We start from the raw sequence: 16278 nt of genomic DNA, 5'->3' as shown, positions 1-16278 counted from the left end.
ATATGTGAGCACGGGGTTGCACAGAATTAATTCACGTGCTGGGATTCAAGTGAATAATTAATTAGTAATTGAATCCCAGCACAATAGTGTATATATAGACGCACATTTCTTGCACTCAGGGTTAGGTGTTCAGAGAGTGGAGAACGGGTGAGAGAGAAGGAGAGTTAAAATCGTAATCGTAAATATAATAAGTGTTTTGTTTGTACTCACCGTGTTTGTTCGTCTCCGTTTCACCTGTGTGTTAGTGTCTAGTCGTTTTGTCTGTCTGTTTATTTTGGCGCAAGTGCCGTGTCCCGTGTTTTTGTCTGTTCAAACCTTTTATTTTCTGTGCTGTTTTATTAAATGCTGAGCGAAACCATTCGCTCAGCTCCACCAAAACCCCAAGTCTCTGTCTGTTTACTCCCTGCTTCTGGTCTGACGCCACCCACTCCGGCCGTCTTTGTGACACGTGGTGTCATCGTGGGATAATAGCGCCTCCAAGCGTCAGACCAGGAGAGGGGGTTTTGTGAAAAAAAAATAAAAAAAAATAAAGCGAGGATGGGAAGAAAGAGCTGCAGGAAGCAGCAGAAGCAGCAGCAGCAACAACAACAGCTGCAGCCCTCATCCTGCATGCCGGGCTGGGAGGAGGACAGCCACAACGGGGCAGTAGCCACCCCTCTACCCCCACTGCCACCGGGTTCCCCACCGTCCCGGGAAATATGGGACTGGCTGGTGCACCCCGAGGGGAACTTCGCCAGTGACCTCCCCATGGTTATTCACGCACTGCAGATGCGAGATGGGAAACGATGGGAGGACTGGGAGCAACAGCACAACCCGGCATCCGTTCGTGACCTCACCATTGTGGTGCTGGGTTACCTAGCTGCAGACATGGGAGGGATGCCTTCCAGTGAGCAAGAGGGAGAGGAGCAGTCGCTGCCCTCTCCAGTACCTGAGCGGGAGGAGCCTGAGCGTCCACAGCCCGAGTGGGAGGAGCCTGAGCGTCCACAGCCCGAGTGGGAGGAGCCTGAGCGTCCACAGCCCGAGTGGGAGGAGCCTGAGCGTCCACAGCCCGAGTGGGAGGAGCCTGAGCGTCCACAGCCCGAGTGGGAGGAGCCTGAGCGTCCACAGCCCGAGTGGGAGGAGCCTGAGCGTCCTACGCCTGAGTGGGAGGAACCCGAACGTCCTACGCCTGAGTGGGAGGAACCCGAACGTCCTACGCCTGAGTGGGGGGAACCCGAGTGTCCACAGCCCAAAAGGGAGGAGTCGGGGCGTCCACAGCCCAAAAGGGAGGAGGATGATGGCTGGGAGGTTTTTTTAAAGAATCTCGCCGCAGAGTTATGCCCTGGCTGTGGGGCTTATGGGCACACGTTAGCCATATGCCCCACCCAATATGAAGAGGAGGAACCAGCACCCAGACGGGGGGACCGCGAGCGTCCAGCGCCCAGACGGGGGGACCGCGAGCGTCCAGCGCCCAGACGGGGGGACCGCGAGCGTCCAGCGCCCAGACGGGGGGACCGCGGGAATCCGAAGCCTGAGAGGCAGCTGTTCCCACCTTCACCAGCAGAGCAAGAATGCCTGCTGGTTTCCCCATCACAACCAGCAGAGGTAGAATGCCTGCTGGTTTCCCCAGCACAACCAGCAGAGGAAGAATGCCTGCTGGTTTCCCCAGCCCAACCAGCAGAGGAAGAATGCCTGCTGGTTTCCCCAGCACAACCAGCAGAGGAAGAATGCCTGCTGGTTTCCCCAGCACAACCAGCAGAGGAAGAATGCCTGCTGGTTTCCCCTTCAGAAGCAGAGCCGCACCAGTCCACTGCAAGAGAGGCAGAGCAGCACCAGTCCCCTGAAAAAGGGGGAGACTACACGCTGCTCCCACCTCCATCGGCAGGAGACTACACGCTGCTCCCACCTTCACCGGCAGGAGCAGAGCAGCCGGAGCTGCCTCTGCCACTTCCAGGAGCAGAGGAGCAGGAGCTGCCTCTGCCTCCGCCACCTACATCGGCAGGAGCAGAGGAGCCGGAGCTGCCTCTGCCTCCGCCACCTACACCGGCAGGAGCAAAGGAGCAGGAGCTGCCTTGGCCACTTCCAGGAGCAGAGGAGCTGCCTCTGCCTCTGCCTCTGCCACTGCCAGAAGCAGAACAGCAGGAGCTGTCTCTGCTTCCCATACCTCCACCACGGGGAGTACGGGGGCCGGAGCCCCAGAAAGGGGAGCTGTCGGCCACGAAGAAGGGGGAGGAGGTCTGGAGACCACCAACCCCAGCAGCAGTTTCGCTGCCGGAGATCGTGGGGGAGGTCAGGAGACCTGCTCCCACTGCAGCAGTTTCGCTGCCGGAGATCGTGGGGGAGGACCGGAGACCTGCTCCCACTGCAGCAGTTTCGCTGCCGGAGATCGTGGGGGAGGTCCGGAGACCTGCTCCCACTGCAGCAGTTTCGCTGCCGGAGATCGTGGGGGAGGTCCGGAGACCTGCTCCCACTGCAGCAGTTTCGCTGCCGGAGATCGTGGGGGAGGTCCGGAGACCTGCTCCCACTGCAGCTTCTTCGCTGTCGGCAGTACTGTGGTCGGAGCCCCACCAAAGGGAGCTACCGGCTACAAAGAAGGGGGACGAGGTCTGGAGACCACTTTCCCCAGCAGCAGTTTCGCTGCAGGAGTTCTTGTGGCCGGAGCCCCACAGGAGGGAGCTGCCGGCTACGAAGAAGGGGGAGGTCGGGGGACCACCTGCCCCCGCAGCTTTTTCGCTGCAGGACGGGACCAACAGGCTGTCAGCCGTGCCACTACCGGCAGGGGTGCTGACAGCATGGCCAGCCATGGGCCCACTGAAGCCTCCCTTCCCAGCCCGAGACTTTGTCCTGGACTGCTGGATTTTTAAGGGGGGAGGTGGCCGTTGAGGCCATGTGTGCTGCGCACAAGGGGGGGTATATGTGGCAAAGCGCCCCGCCCTGTGTGCATTTGTGTTATGTGTATGTATGTATGCGCGCGTATGTTAATGTTGGTGTATAGATTGGTACACGGGATATAAACGGGTCTGTGTTTCACGTGTGTTTAAAGTGTAGATTTGTATTTAGGCACGAGGAGAGCACAAATCACTTCACGTGCTGGTTAAATGTAATATGTGAGCACGGGGTTGCACAGAATGAATTCACGTGCTGGGATTCAAGTGAATAATTAATTAGTAATTGAATCCCAGCACAATAGTGTATATATAGACGCACATTTCTTGCACTCAGGGTTAGGTGTTCAGAGAGTGGAGAACGGGTGAGAGAGAAGGAGAGTTAAAATCGTAATCGTAAATATAATAAGTGTTTTGTTTGTACTCACCGTGTTTGTTCGTCTCCGTTTCACCTGTGTGTTAGTGTCTAGTCGTTTTGTCTGTCTGTTTATTTTGGCGCAAGTGCCGTGTCCCGTGTTTTTGTCTGTTCAAACCTTTTATTTTCTGTGCTGTTTTATTAAATGCTGAGCGAAACCATTCGCTCAGCTCCACCAAAACCCCAAGTCTCTGTCTGTTTACTCCCTGCTTCTGGTCTGACGCCACCCACTCCGGCCGTCTTTGTGACAGGAGCTCTTTACTCTTTCGTCACTATATCAATAGAATAATTAAAATAGTATTGACGTCAAAACTGTAAGCAGTTTAGAAGCATTAAGTACAGACTCCTGCCTCCCCCTCCCCAGTACATGAAGATGATGGGAGTGAACACCAGCAGTCACTTCTTTGCCTGGTTCATAGAGAGCGTCTGCTTCCTCCTGGTCACCATCACCATCATGACCATCATCCTGAAGGCGGGTAAGATCTTCCCTAACAGCAACGGCTTTATCATCTTCCTGTTCCTGTGTGACTACGGCTTCTCCATCCTGGCCATGAGCTTCCTCATCAGCTCCTTCTTCAACAACACCAACGTGGCCGGCCTCAGCGGCAGCCTTGTCTACATCATCTGCTTCTTCCCATTCATCATCATGATGACCATCGAGTCCACCCTCACCTTCTCAACCAAGAGCCTCCTGGTAAGACAGCCTCTCCCACCCTTTCTCCTGCTGTGCCCCTGCTGCTCTAGCCTCCTGGTAAAACAGCCTCTCCCTGCCCTGCCCCATCCCTCTGTGCCCCTGCTGCTCTAGTCTCCTGGTAAGACAGCCTCTCCCTGCCCTGCCACATCCCTCTGTGCCCCTGCTGCTCTAGTCTCCTGGTAAGACAGCCTCTCCCTGCCCTGCCCCATACCTCTGTGCCCCTGCTGCTCTAGCTCTGTTGACACACTCCCGCCTGGGAGATTAACTTTGAAAGCAGTTCAGCCTGTTTCCATCAGCAGCAGACTGAGATCAGACAGGATTCGAAGTCGCAGTTATAACAGAAGGCAGTTCAGCGCTTTCTGAGCACTTTTAATAAACACAACAAACAAAACACGGGAACAAAATCAAAGTTTTAAACACAACAAAACTCTTCAAAACACATAACACAAAACAGCAGCCAAGCCAGCCACCCCAGTGCACACTTTCTTGTTTCTCTCTCTCACCTAAACACACCTTTGTCTTTTTTTTTATAGGGTGTGACCAGGGGTAATTTACAATCAAGCATTCAATTACCACCTGGCTACATGCCACAATTTTCAATCAACCATCAATCACTCAATTAATCACTTAACATTGAAACACAACTTCCATCACCAGATACCCATACACACATGCACCCATGTGCAGAGCCTCTGCACTGTACACATCCTCCCCCTGCTCTCTCATACTATATACCAGTCTGTAGTTCCAATTCTGTCTCCCTGAATAATTCTCTCTCCCTGCCTCCGTCTCTCTCCTGTGCCAGGCCATTGTTTATTTATTTTTTTGGTCCATGATATTATGATTATTAACAAGCTTCTTTTCTCTTTCTACTTTACAGTGCCTGTTTGCCCCAACTTGTTTCAGTTATGCAGGTCAATACATTGGTCGCTATGAAGGGCAGAACATAGGTTGGTCTTCTATTTTGGTGTTACTTTTTTATTTTTACTTGCTCACATACAGTAACATCTGATTGTCATTATAAAGGTTATTACCAGGTGTGACTACTTTAGAAGCTGCACTGAATCCTTCTTTCCTAAACCGATGTGCTCTGGGTCTTGGTTAACTTTTTTTTCTGCTTCTTTTCCCCCCGTTTTCAGGAATCCAGTGGGATAACTCCTACGTCTCCCCATTGGCTAATGATACCACCTCCTTCGGCTGGCTCTGCTGGCTGCTGCTCATCGATTCCCTCATCTATTTCACTGTCGGCTGGTACATCCGGAATGTCTTTCCAGGTACAGGAGCTCTTTTTGAGACAGGATAGAACATAATTAAGTGGATAACACATTATATGTCAAACTTTAAAAAATATATAATATTGTTAAAAACTAAGTAGACAAAACTGAAGAGACACTAACCAAAACGTTTGTCTGATCAGACTGTAGTGAAGAGACACTAGCTGAAACGTTTGTCTGATCAGACTGTACTGAAGAGACACTAGCTGAAACGTTTGTCTGATCAGACTGTAGTGAAGAGACATTAGCTGAAATGTTTGTCTGATCAGACTGTAGTGAAGAGACACTAGCTGAAACGTTTGTCTGATCAGACTGTACTGAAGAGACACTAGCTGAAATGTTTGTCTGATCAGACTGTAGTGAAGAGACATTAGCTGAAAAGTTTGTCTGATCAGACTGTAGTGAAGAGACACTACCTGAAATGTTTGTCTGTTTGACTCAGTTCCTTATAATATTCATGTTATTAGCAATGCAGACATAGAGTCATGACACCATATTATTATTATTATTATTTATTTCTTAGCAGACGCCCTTATCCAGGGCAACTTACAATTGTTGCAAGGTATCACATTATTTTTACATACAATTACATTATTTTTTACATACAATTACCCATGTATACAGTTGGGTTTTTTACTGGAGCAATCTAGGTAAAGTACCTTGCTCAAGGGTACAGCAGCAGTGTCCCCTACCTGGGATTGAACCCATGAGCCTCCGGTCAAGTGTCCAGAGCCCTAACCAGTACTCCACACTGATGCCCCATACCAGGGTGAAGTTGCTGAAGTACTGGGTGTGATATCCTTATCCCTGTTCGCTCCTGTCTCTCCAGGGAATTATGGCATTGCCTCCCCATGGTATTTCCCAGTCCTGCCCTCGTTCTGGGCAGAGTGCTGCGGCTTTAACACATGCAGAAAAGACAGTGGAAGAGGGCTCCTGTTCACCAACATCATGCTGCAGAGCGGGAACATCGATCACAAGAACAAAGGTATTCCTTTTACCTGACATAAGAAATAGATACCACACTGTATGAAAGTAATAATTCTGTGGTGTTACACTCAATATTAATGATCTAAACACTGACGCATCTTAATACTGACACCCTACAATTTATAAACTTGGCTTTTTTCCGCTGACAACATTTCACTGTAAATTACTTCTTGGTCAATAAATGAGGGTTCAAGAGTGTTGGGATTTTGATGCAGCACTATTTAGATCATTAGACCCTTCACTCTCTCCGTCTCTTTCTCTCCCCACAGGTAACGGGGGCTTTACCTCCGAGGGGGAGGCTGAGCTGGAAGGCCTGCCTGTGGGCGTGTCTCTCCACGGCCTCACAAAGCTCTACGGCCAAACCGTCGCCATCCAGAACCTCAACCTCAACTTTTACGAGGGTCATGTGACAGCGCTGCTGGGGCACAACGGAGCGGGCAAGACCACCACCATGTGAGAATCAGTCCTTGCAAGACTGACCTATGCGCTCCCTTTTTCCCTAGTTTTCATCCCTTGTACAAGTTTACCATAGTAAAATCATAGCGTAATAAAGCACGTAAGCATTGTAAAGAATAGCGAGGTGTGGTAAAGCATATAAATAAACATTGCAAACCATGGTAGATTATGGTAAAAACATAATTTAATCATAGGAAAAGTGTAGTGAAACTGAAACAATACTGTGCAAAAATAGTATTGTAAAGTTTTATAAGGGATGTGCTCTTTAAAGGGATATTTTCATCTATATTTTGCTAATATTAAACTTACAGGTTAGTTTCCCATTATGAAGATTCTCTAGCATACTCTATTTTTTATTTTTAGCAAAAGATCATTATTTGCTTTATCTTACATAACTATTCCAGCAAAAAAACAAACAAACAAACAACCGTGGAATTTCTGAAGTGAGGTGGTTTGGGAAATGCCCACCTGGAGCAAATCTTTGTTCCCCGTTTTTTTTTTGTTTGTTTTGTTTTGTTTACCGTCGCCACAGCTGCAAATGGAGCTGATATTTCAGCTGCCCTGACTGCACCACAGTACATGTGGAGCATCTCGGTGCCGTTTCCTCCAGGTGACGTCTGATCCGTGTTCTCCTGTTCAGGTCCCTGCTGACTGGGCTCTACAGCCCCTCATCTGGCTCCGTCCTGGTGTATGGGAAGGACATGCAGACACACATGGACGCGGTGCACAGAGACATGGGGGTGTGTATGCAGTACGACGTTCTCTTCGAGCACCTCACTGTCAAAGAGCACCTCTTGCTGTACGGACAGATCAAGAGCCCTGGCTGGAACAAGCATGAACTGAACCAGCAAGTGCGCAAGTAAGGATCTCCTGCAGAACTAAGGGGAGGGCTGTGTCTGAAATCAAAACAGAGCAATGCATTTTTTTTTTTTTAAATACCAAAAATGTGTTTACTGTTTTAAAAATCTAACAGGGAGGATTTTCAAAGACTTTTACTCCTAATTTTTTTTTTAGAAATTCGAAAAAAAAACCACAACAGATATGTATTTAAGGCAGTTTAAATGAGTTAGATATGTTATTTTGACAAAAAATGTAAATAAATATAACAAATAAGTAATACAAGTAAAAGTAATTTACACTTTGGATTAAAAAGCTTTGAAAGTGTGTTCAGAACATCCAAACAGAATTGGTTGGTGATTTTTGCCCTGGGCACTGTATCTGACCCCTGGCTGCCTGTTCCCTTGCCCAGCACCCTGAAGGAGACTGGCATGTACGCCCATCGGCACAAGCGAGTAGACACACTCTCGGGCGGCATGAAGAGGAAGCTCTCCATCTCCATCGCGTTCATCGGCGGCTCTAAAACGGTGGTCCTGGACGAGCCCACCACGGGCGTGGACCCCTGCTCCCGGAGGAGCATCTGGGACATTGTCATCAGACACAAGACAGGTGAGGGGGCGTGACCAGCACAGCCCAGCACAGCTGCCTGAGTGCACAGGGTGCTCAAGCAGGACATGCTGGGTTATACAGAGCTGTAACGAGAAACACTTCTATGGTTTAGAGGCTTTGGGCTGGATTCCTCCATGTCATCATTAGCATGCATTTTTCAGACAAATAGACTGCAACTGTTCACCTCCTAGAGCTCCTGTGCCATTCTGCAATGTCATTGCAGTTTTTGAGCATAGTCTAGTGAACACTTGAAGCACGAATTAACAAAGAAGCATCTTTTAAAATGTAATCCAGGTCTTGGCTATCCACTTGCAAGCCTGCGTCCCTCCAGACACATAACCCTGTGAAACGCCTTGCTGTTCCCAGGGCGAACCATCATCCTGTCCACTCACCACCTGGATGAGGCGGAGGTCCTGAGTGACCGCATTGCCTTCCTGGAGCGTGGGGGGCTCAAGTGCTGCGGCTCCCCCTTCCACCTGAAGGAGAAGCTGGGCCAGGGCTACAACCTGACCCTGACCAGGAGGGTAAGTGACTGACAGCACCTCCTCACCCGGCAAATGCTCAATCTGGCTGCCTGCTCCTCTAACATCCATTCACCCATCCGTATCAGTCAATCTGCGTGTCTGTTACTCTCTCTCTCTCACTCACTGACACCCTTTTCACAATATAGTATTTTTTTTTTAAAGGGTGTTCAATATATCGTTTTTTATCCACTGCACCACATGGCGGCCTTGGCAGAAGTGAATATTTCCTTCTTTCTATATATTCTTTCTATAACTCTGTGTAATCTTATTGTCCATCATCTTAACATCACGAAATAAAATGAAAAGTGGAGTTTGTGATATAATTATTATGTATTTCTTAGCAGATGCCCTTATCCAGAGCGACTTACAGTTGTTACAAAATATCACGCTGCTAAATATCGCATTATGAAATATCACATTACAGATAAGAGCAGTTATCAAATACAATAGTCAGTAGTAAATAGGAGCAAGTTCAACTAAGAAGAAAAATATAGTAAAAAATTGTTTGACAGCGATTTCAACTAAGAGCAGTTAAACTTATAGTAAAAATATTTGCTTATAAGAGTAAATTCTATTAAGTAGTAAGTACAATAAATGGATAAGAACAATTTAAATTAAGAGCAATTACAACAAATGTGAGTATGGTTACCTTTAAGAGTAGAATCAGGTACAAGATACAGAAAATAGTTATAATTGAGAGCAGTAGTAGAATACAACAAAGTTAACAGTTTATTCAGGTGCCAATATTCAGATCTGTCACTATTTAGATCACTGCAATAACCCCCCCGCCCCGCCCCGCCCCGCTCTGCAGGTGCCGCCCCCTGGCTCAGAAGATTACTGCATGCCCGATACCGTCACCAGGTTCATCCAGTCCCACCTGCCCGAGGCTCAGTTGAAGGAGAAGGTGGGGGCGGACCTGGTCTATGCCCTGCCCCCCTTCGGAGCCCAGCGTGCCGATGCTTACCGATCCCTCCTGAGTGAGCTGGACAGGAGCCTGGACACCCTGCGGCTCGGCTGCTACGGCATCTCTGACACCACTCTGGAGGAGGTGAGCCAGGCGCCACTCTCAAATGAACCACAGCGCTACACAGCAACCAGGGCTCCAGTTGCCAGCCATAGACACCCATTGCTGTGCCATGCATTCTGAAGAGATGAACTGGAACCAAAGCGAGGCTCAGTAGCAATGCAAGTAAAAGCCAGTTGCTTGTTCTCAGAGCTAGGGCATATTTTGCACACCGCCTGTGTTTTTGTTTGTGGTTAAGGTAGGGAGTACTGTGATCTGCTGTGGCTGTGGATCACTGTCTCTTTAAGGATTGGCCTACTCTTTATCTAAGCAGATCTGTACTGTAGGGGGTCTGGAAGTGTCTGAACCAGAGCACAGGTGCCAACATGGACTTGAGACCTCACTTCCTTAATCTCTCTCTCTCTCCAGGTCTTCCTCCAAATGACAAAGGACGATGAAAACAAGGACACAGCCTGGTCCAACACGCAAATGGTGGTCCAGGTCCCCTCTGGGGACACTATGGTCTCCGAATACAGCACCAGTAGCTATAGTGTCAGTTCCAGACAAGGTAAGGCTGTGCGTTTAAATCCACATGAGCACCAAATAAGTATATTGTGTGTCTATCCACATCTCCAACATTAAATGAAGCTGTTACTCAAACTCTGTGTACATACTGCTGTTATGTATATATTTTAATTTTAATTTGTTATTATGTATTACCCAGGGACCAATGGCAAATTGGCAGTTATGGCATTGTAAAAAAAAAAAAAAAACTACTAAATAACAAAAAAACAGGCTTACAATCCGCACCACAACACAGCTGACACAAAGGAGAAAAGCATTAACCAAAATGTTTTCCTGCGTAATTTAGTTCCTCACAGTCTTGCATTGAATTGTCCCTGCCCACAGCCCTGACTGGCTCCTCCTCTCTCGGGGGGGCCCGCCTCTTCACACAGAAGGTGATGGGGATGCTGGTGAAGAGGATCCACCACTCACGGAGGGACTGGAAGGGCCTGCTTGCCCAGATTGTACTGCCCGTGCTGTTCGTCATCGCTGCCATGGGGATGGGCACCATCAAGAATGGGATCCAGGAATATCCCGAAATTAATCTCTCACCTTCCTTATACGGATACGACGGCCAGTCTGTCTTCTTTGGGTAAGAGAGTCACAGCCACAGCTAGCTGACATCACAATGTTGCGTTATTGTGGATTTATTTTAAACTTGTGTTTGAGTCCCCGTTTACAAGTTATTTCAATTAATTCCACTAGAATTTCAGGAATTTCATAATACAGTTAAAAATTGACCCAGCTTCATAATGATTTGAGGTGGAATGAACTCACCATTGAATTAGAAATCATCCTCACTGCTGGTTTTCACAAGACGGTTCAAACACTGTGGCAAACTCAGACTTTAACACAGACTTATCAAAAAATAACAAGAAACTAAGGGGCAGTCTAAGCAAATTACCATGACATGAAATGTGAAGTCACTAATGCTTTATTAATACTAATAATAATAATAATAATAATAATAATAATACATTGTATTAGATTACAAGATAACAGTCTAAGAGAAAATAACATATTGAAAGTAGACTTTTTAAGGAAGATTAGTTGAATGAACTCATGGCTTCTCTCTCCCCTCCCCAACAGGCTTGGAAACCCCAGTGCCAGTGATTTGGTCTCTAAGATGATGTCATTTCCTGGAATAGACAACGTCTGCTTGTATAACCCTGGGAATGAGTATGTACACACTCTTTGGTAGGGGTGTTAGACTGCATTTCATTTTCAAAACCATTTCAACAGTAGCATGTTTGAAATGCTGGCCACCACTAATACAGTCCATAACAAATAGACTTTCAAATAAATGATTACAGTGTTAAAGTGAATAAGACAACAGGTGTAAAACACTAATGAGTATGTGGAACATGATTAAATACTGCAGATAGGGTTCCCACCTTTGACTTACAAAAAACCGGGACACCAGAGTCATTTCGTACAAAAATAAATAAATACAGAAATACATACAAAAATAAATAAATAAATAAATAAATAAATTATATACTTTGACATTTAATGTCCTGGGAAGTCTTACAGATTTCCCAGGACAGCTGCCTCAAAAAGAGAACAAACCAGGCAAAACCAGAACGGGTGGCAACCCTAACTGTATATGAAATAAATAACCATACACTCTATAGCTACTACTGCATAAACACTAAGGACAACATCTGGATTTCACATGCAAGTTTACCAAATCCTTTAGACAAAATTTAGTAACTTTTAACGTTTGACTAACTTTGAAATGGGTAAAGCAGTGTTGGAAACAAGACTCCCATTGCATAGCAGTCGGAGCCATCTCTGGTTTTACTACGAGTTTAATAGGACACACCTGAGCTTGTTCCCTGTACACACTATGACTAATCATGTTTGTATTACAATCTGGAATGGGTGAAACTGCTATGCAATTGGAGTCTTATTTCCATCCCTGTAAACTCTAAACTACTAAAACTCCAACTTTGCAGCACAATTTTAGTTTATTAAGCGAGACAACATTTTATACATAACAAATACTGACTGCAAGGTTATCAAGTGAAGATCCGTTTCTAATCCGTTTTAGATAACATGTGAAACACAATGGTGACCAATAGCAACATGTTGTCACAGTATGTGCTACTGTTGGAGATCCCTGAAACTGATCAGCATTTAACCATCATTTTAATTTAAAGGTATTTATATGATAACATGGTGCAGCTTTGTGTGTAATCATGATTTCAATAAAGTTTAATAATATTATTGTCATTTTTAACAAAACATTAAAATGCTAAAATTGAATGTGCCAATACTACATTATGTTGCTATGGTAAAATATCAACCAACTAACCCATAGAAGAGATTCTCCAAGTGGAACGTCAGTGTCACCTTGTGGTGGACTCCAGTACTGTACCTGTATGATTGTTGAACTGGTATTGCACCATGCACAATATACATACTGTTACTTGCACCCTCGTGAGGTATGACAAAAACTGGCAACGTCAAGATGGCAATATAATGGATATGCAGGAATCTGAAATCCAGTTCAGCATGTTGCTTTTCAGGAGGTCTGAAATACAGAGCGCGTTGTTTTTCCAGGCAGTGTCTGAATAAAGAGGGGTCAGGAGACTGGACTTCAAGTGGAATAGCTCCTGCCTCATACAAGCCATGTAACTGCAGTACTACTGTTCAGGTAAGTGCTTTAACCCCACCTTTAAAAAAGTTTACCATGGTATTTTTGCACTGGCATTTTGCAGTTTCCCATAGTTATACTATGCATTTACCATAGTTAACCATGGGTTGCCATGTTTGTTAATATGCTTTGCTTTACCATACCTCTCTGGGCTTTACAGTGCTTACCTATGATCACACTGTGCTGTTCTTTTACTATAGGAAACATTTACGAATTGTAAACTATCAGTTCTTGTCATATGTATCAGCAGTTCCTTCTGTATTTTGTTTTTCAGGTCTGCCCAAGAGATGATTATGTACCCCCTCATAAAAAGGTCCCCTCCTTGCAAACAGTGTACAACGTGAGTCAATTGAACGTGGAAAACTACCTGCTCTCTACAGCAAACAGCTTCATCCAGAACAGGTATGGGAGCGCCATCGTTGGGACATCTTGCTTTCGGAAAGCCTGTTTCCATTCATTCAGTGAAAGGGTTCGGGTTAGGATTTGATATCCAGGACATTTTTCAGGTCTTTCTGGTTTACAGTTCATGAATTCAATTGAATTCAGTAGGGAAATCGAAATGAAAATAGGGAGAGGGAATAATTTAGGAAATCCTGGCACTTGTTGTTAGTGTTAATGCATTAGTTACTTTCTCCTGCTGTGGGCTGAGCCAGCCCTAACAAACCATTACTGTGGTATAATTTGTTGAAATAATGATAACGTGTAGTAAAGATGAGCAAAAGCATTACTCTTGCAAAGAAGAATCAGGCTGGTGGTGAAGCATTGTAAACCACTCACCTAGGAGAGATTAGCTGCTAAGGATGCCATCTTGACAACACTAAAGTTCTGACAATTCTTACCAATGGTTTTTGTTTTATGTTTCATAATAGCTCCTGAGTACAGTTGTTCTTTTTGTGATTTTGAACACGTTACTACAACAACTTTGATTTATATAGTGCCTTATGTGTAGACCTGCAAATCTCAAGGTGCTTACACGTTACAAGTTTGTTTGTAGTATGTCTCTTATTATAACCCAATCTTTTCATACAGTTTGAAAGCATTGCATCCTGCACAGCTTCACAGTCCCTCTTGTCCAAACCACATGAGAGGACATCTTTCTTCACACATCCTATTAAATGATAGTAAAAGCTTGGTGACAGTGTGTAAATAGCAAACCATCACAAAGTTCTGCTGCAGGACTTCTGCAAGCACACTGATCTCCGCGCTCTGTTCGTATCACAGGTACGGCGGCTGGGTCTTTGGGAATCCTCTCCCAGTTGATCTCCGGATGGATGTTGACCCTGTTCCTGCAAACAGGACACTGACAAAGGTAAGGAGTGAACACGAAGCATGGCAGACTAAAGGCAATCACCTGTATGGGAAGCTTTACATTTTCACCTTGTATTTTACCTTTTAATGCCTGTAGACTGAGAAAATGAATCATCACGCCAGTTAAATTCCTGGCGCAGTCAAATCTTTATTATCAAGACTAATTGAGACCTGGAGGTGTTAATACAATTCAGTTTGTTCAAATTGAAGATTTGCTGTAATTGTTCACTAAGTGATAATTGAAGGGCTTTTTAAGGCTTTTTCTGAGTGGATAAAATTCTAGGCGGAGACAAGGTTTTGATACTAGTGTGGGAGACTGTTGCCTTGAAGTATGCTGAGTGGACAAGTGCTGTGGAGCATTGGATTTTAATAATAAAAAGCAGTTATGTGCTACTTCCACAGTACTGTAGAAAATCTGGATACGGTTCACGAACAGCCATATGAATGAAATCTTTTTCTATAGGAAATGTTAAAAGATTATTGGAAATCAGCATTATAATGTGTGAAAATCCACTATGGCAAGCTGCCATATCATTAACATACTGTACTCACATGCAATAATAACACCAGTGGAGAATTATTATTATTATTATTATTTATTTCTTAGCAGACGCCCTTATCCAGGGCGACTTACAATCGTAGGCAAAAACATTTCAAGCGTTACAATACAAGTAATACAATAAGAGCAAGAAATACAATAACTTTTGTTCAAGTAAAGTACAAGTTTGACAAACCATAATTCAATAATACAGCAGGTAATAGTGATAGTTACATCAGGATATGATTAAATAGTGATAGTTACATCAGGATGTGATTAAATACAAAGTACTACAGGTTAAAAACTTGGCAGATTACAGTATTCTGAAGTACAGGATTAAATGCAGTAAAATAGGGGCTGATAAGAGCAAAATAAAGCACATTTACATGAAGGGTGATAGTGTCCCAGGATACAAACAGAGGAGTTCTACAGAATACTGTAAGGACTGTATTCTTTTTATTTGTAGGTCTGGTACAACCCTGAAGGGTACCACACGATGCCAGCCTACCTGAACAGCCTTGATAACTTCATTCTTAGGGCCAACCTGCCCCCTGGTGTGGATCCACAGAAGTACGGTACGGCCTTCATCTTCTACTGATTTACACATATCTGAGAGGTTTTGTCCCCTCATTGGAGTGATGCAGAGCGGGTGCTTCCAGCAGGCTTACACACGTTCTGGATACACTCGCCTTGGTTATACCTTTTATAATTATTAAAGGATATTTTGTTTTAGGCTAATAACTGAAATATGTATAAGGAGGCTGTGTGGTCCAGTGGTTAAAGAAAAGGGCTTGTAACCAGGAGGTCCCCTGTTCAAATCTCACCTCAGCCACTGACTCATTGTGTGACCCTGAGTAAGTCACTTAACCTCCTTGTGCTCCGTCTTTCGGTTGAGGCGGATTTGTAAGTGACTCAGCACCCTAGTCTCTGTAAGGTGCCTTGGATAAAGGCGTCTGCTAAATAAACAAATAATAATTATATGTATATATATATATATATATATATATATATATATATATATATATATATATATATATCCAATACAGTCCTTGCATGTAGGAAACCTAATGTTTCCCTTGTTTTCTTTTTACATTACAGCTATTTTTGTGTACAGTCAACCATATACAGGAGGCGTCCTAGATGAGGATACTGTGTAAGTATACGTCTCCAGGGTTCCAGCCACGGATTAGTGGTCACAGTTGGTGGTCAAAGCCAGACATGTAAATGCAACAGATCCAGTTCTTACCCCTCCATTGCACTCCCATACATTGGAATCAGTGTCAGTGCGACAGTCAGAGAGCTCTGAACATTGAATCCAAACCAAGAGAGCACAGTACTGTACACTATATCATCAGCCCTCCCTAATACAGTATTTATATCTCCCCACTCACCATTGCTCTTACTACACCAATATCCTGTCTACGCTCCTCCATACTTGTTCCCCGCTCTCACCGCTCTCACCGCCCCTCCTCCCTATCTCCTCTCTTCCGCTCAGGGTTCAGTCTCACTGCCCCTCCTCCCTGTCTCTCCCGCTCAGGGTTCAGTC

The 16278-nt window shown here is 45.3% G+C and overlaps 1 protein-coding gene across 1 annotated transcript in view; it reads left to right on the top strand.

Moving 5' to 3' along the window:
* The window catches only part of LOC117426969 (uncharacterized), a 71683-nt gene that overhangs the window by 44883 nt on the left and 10522 nt on the right, over positions 1-16278 (top strand). Inside the window, exons 44-60 of the mRNA XM_059034046.1 lie at positions 3644-3973; positions 4854-4923; positions 5113-5247; positions 6077-6232; positions 6504-6687; positions 7331-7549; positions 7940-8136; positions 8503-8660; positions 9472-9708; positions 10093-10231; positions 10573-10819; positions 11317-11406; positions 12793-12886; positions 13161-13288; positions 14108-14195; positions 15199-15307; positions 15831-15885. Of these exons, the coding sequence (XP_058890029.1) occupies positions 3644-3973; positions 4854-4923; positions 5113-5247; positions 6077-6232; positions 6504-6687; positions 7331-7549; positions 7940-8136; positions 8503-8660; positions 9472-9708; positions 10093-10231; positions 10573-10819; positions 11317-11406; positions 12793-12886; positions 13161-13288; positions 14108-14195; positions 15199-15307; positions 15831-15885 (2636 nt within the window). The remainder of the gene's footprint in view (positions 1-3643; positions 3974-4853; positions 4924-5112; positions 5248-6076; positions 6233-6503; positions 6688-7330; positions 7550-7939; positions 8137-8502; positions 8661-9471; positions 9709-10092; positions 10232-10572; positions 10820-11316; positions 11407-12792; positions 12887-13160; positions 13289-14107; positions 14196-15198; positions 15308-15830; positions 15886-16278) is intronic.

This window comes from Acipenser ruthenus, chromosome 11 (assembly GCF_902713425.1).
Source record: "Acipenser ruthenus chromosome 11, fAciRut3.2 maternal haplotype, whole genome shotgun sequence".
NCBI classification, from domain to species: domain Eukaryota; kingdom Metazoa; phylum Chordata; class Actinopteri; order Acipenseriformes; family Acipenseridae; genus Acipenser; species Acipenser ruthenus.
This window is presented reverse-complemented; position numbering and strand designations above follow the sequence as displayed.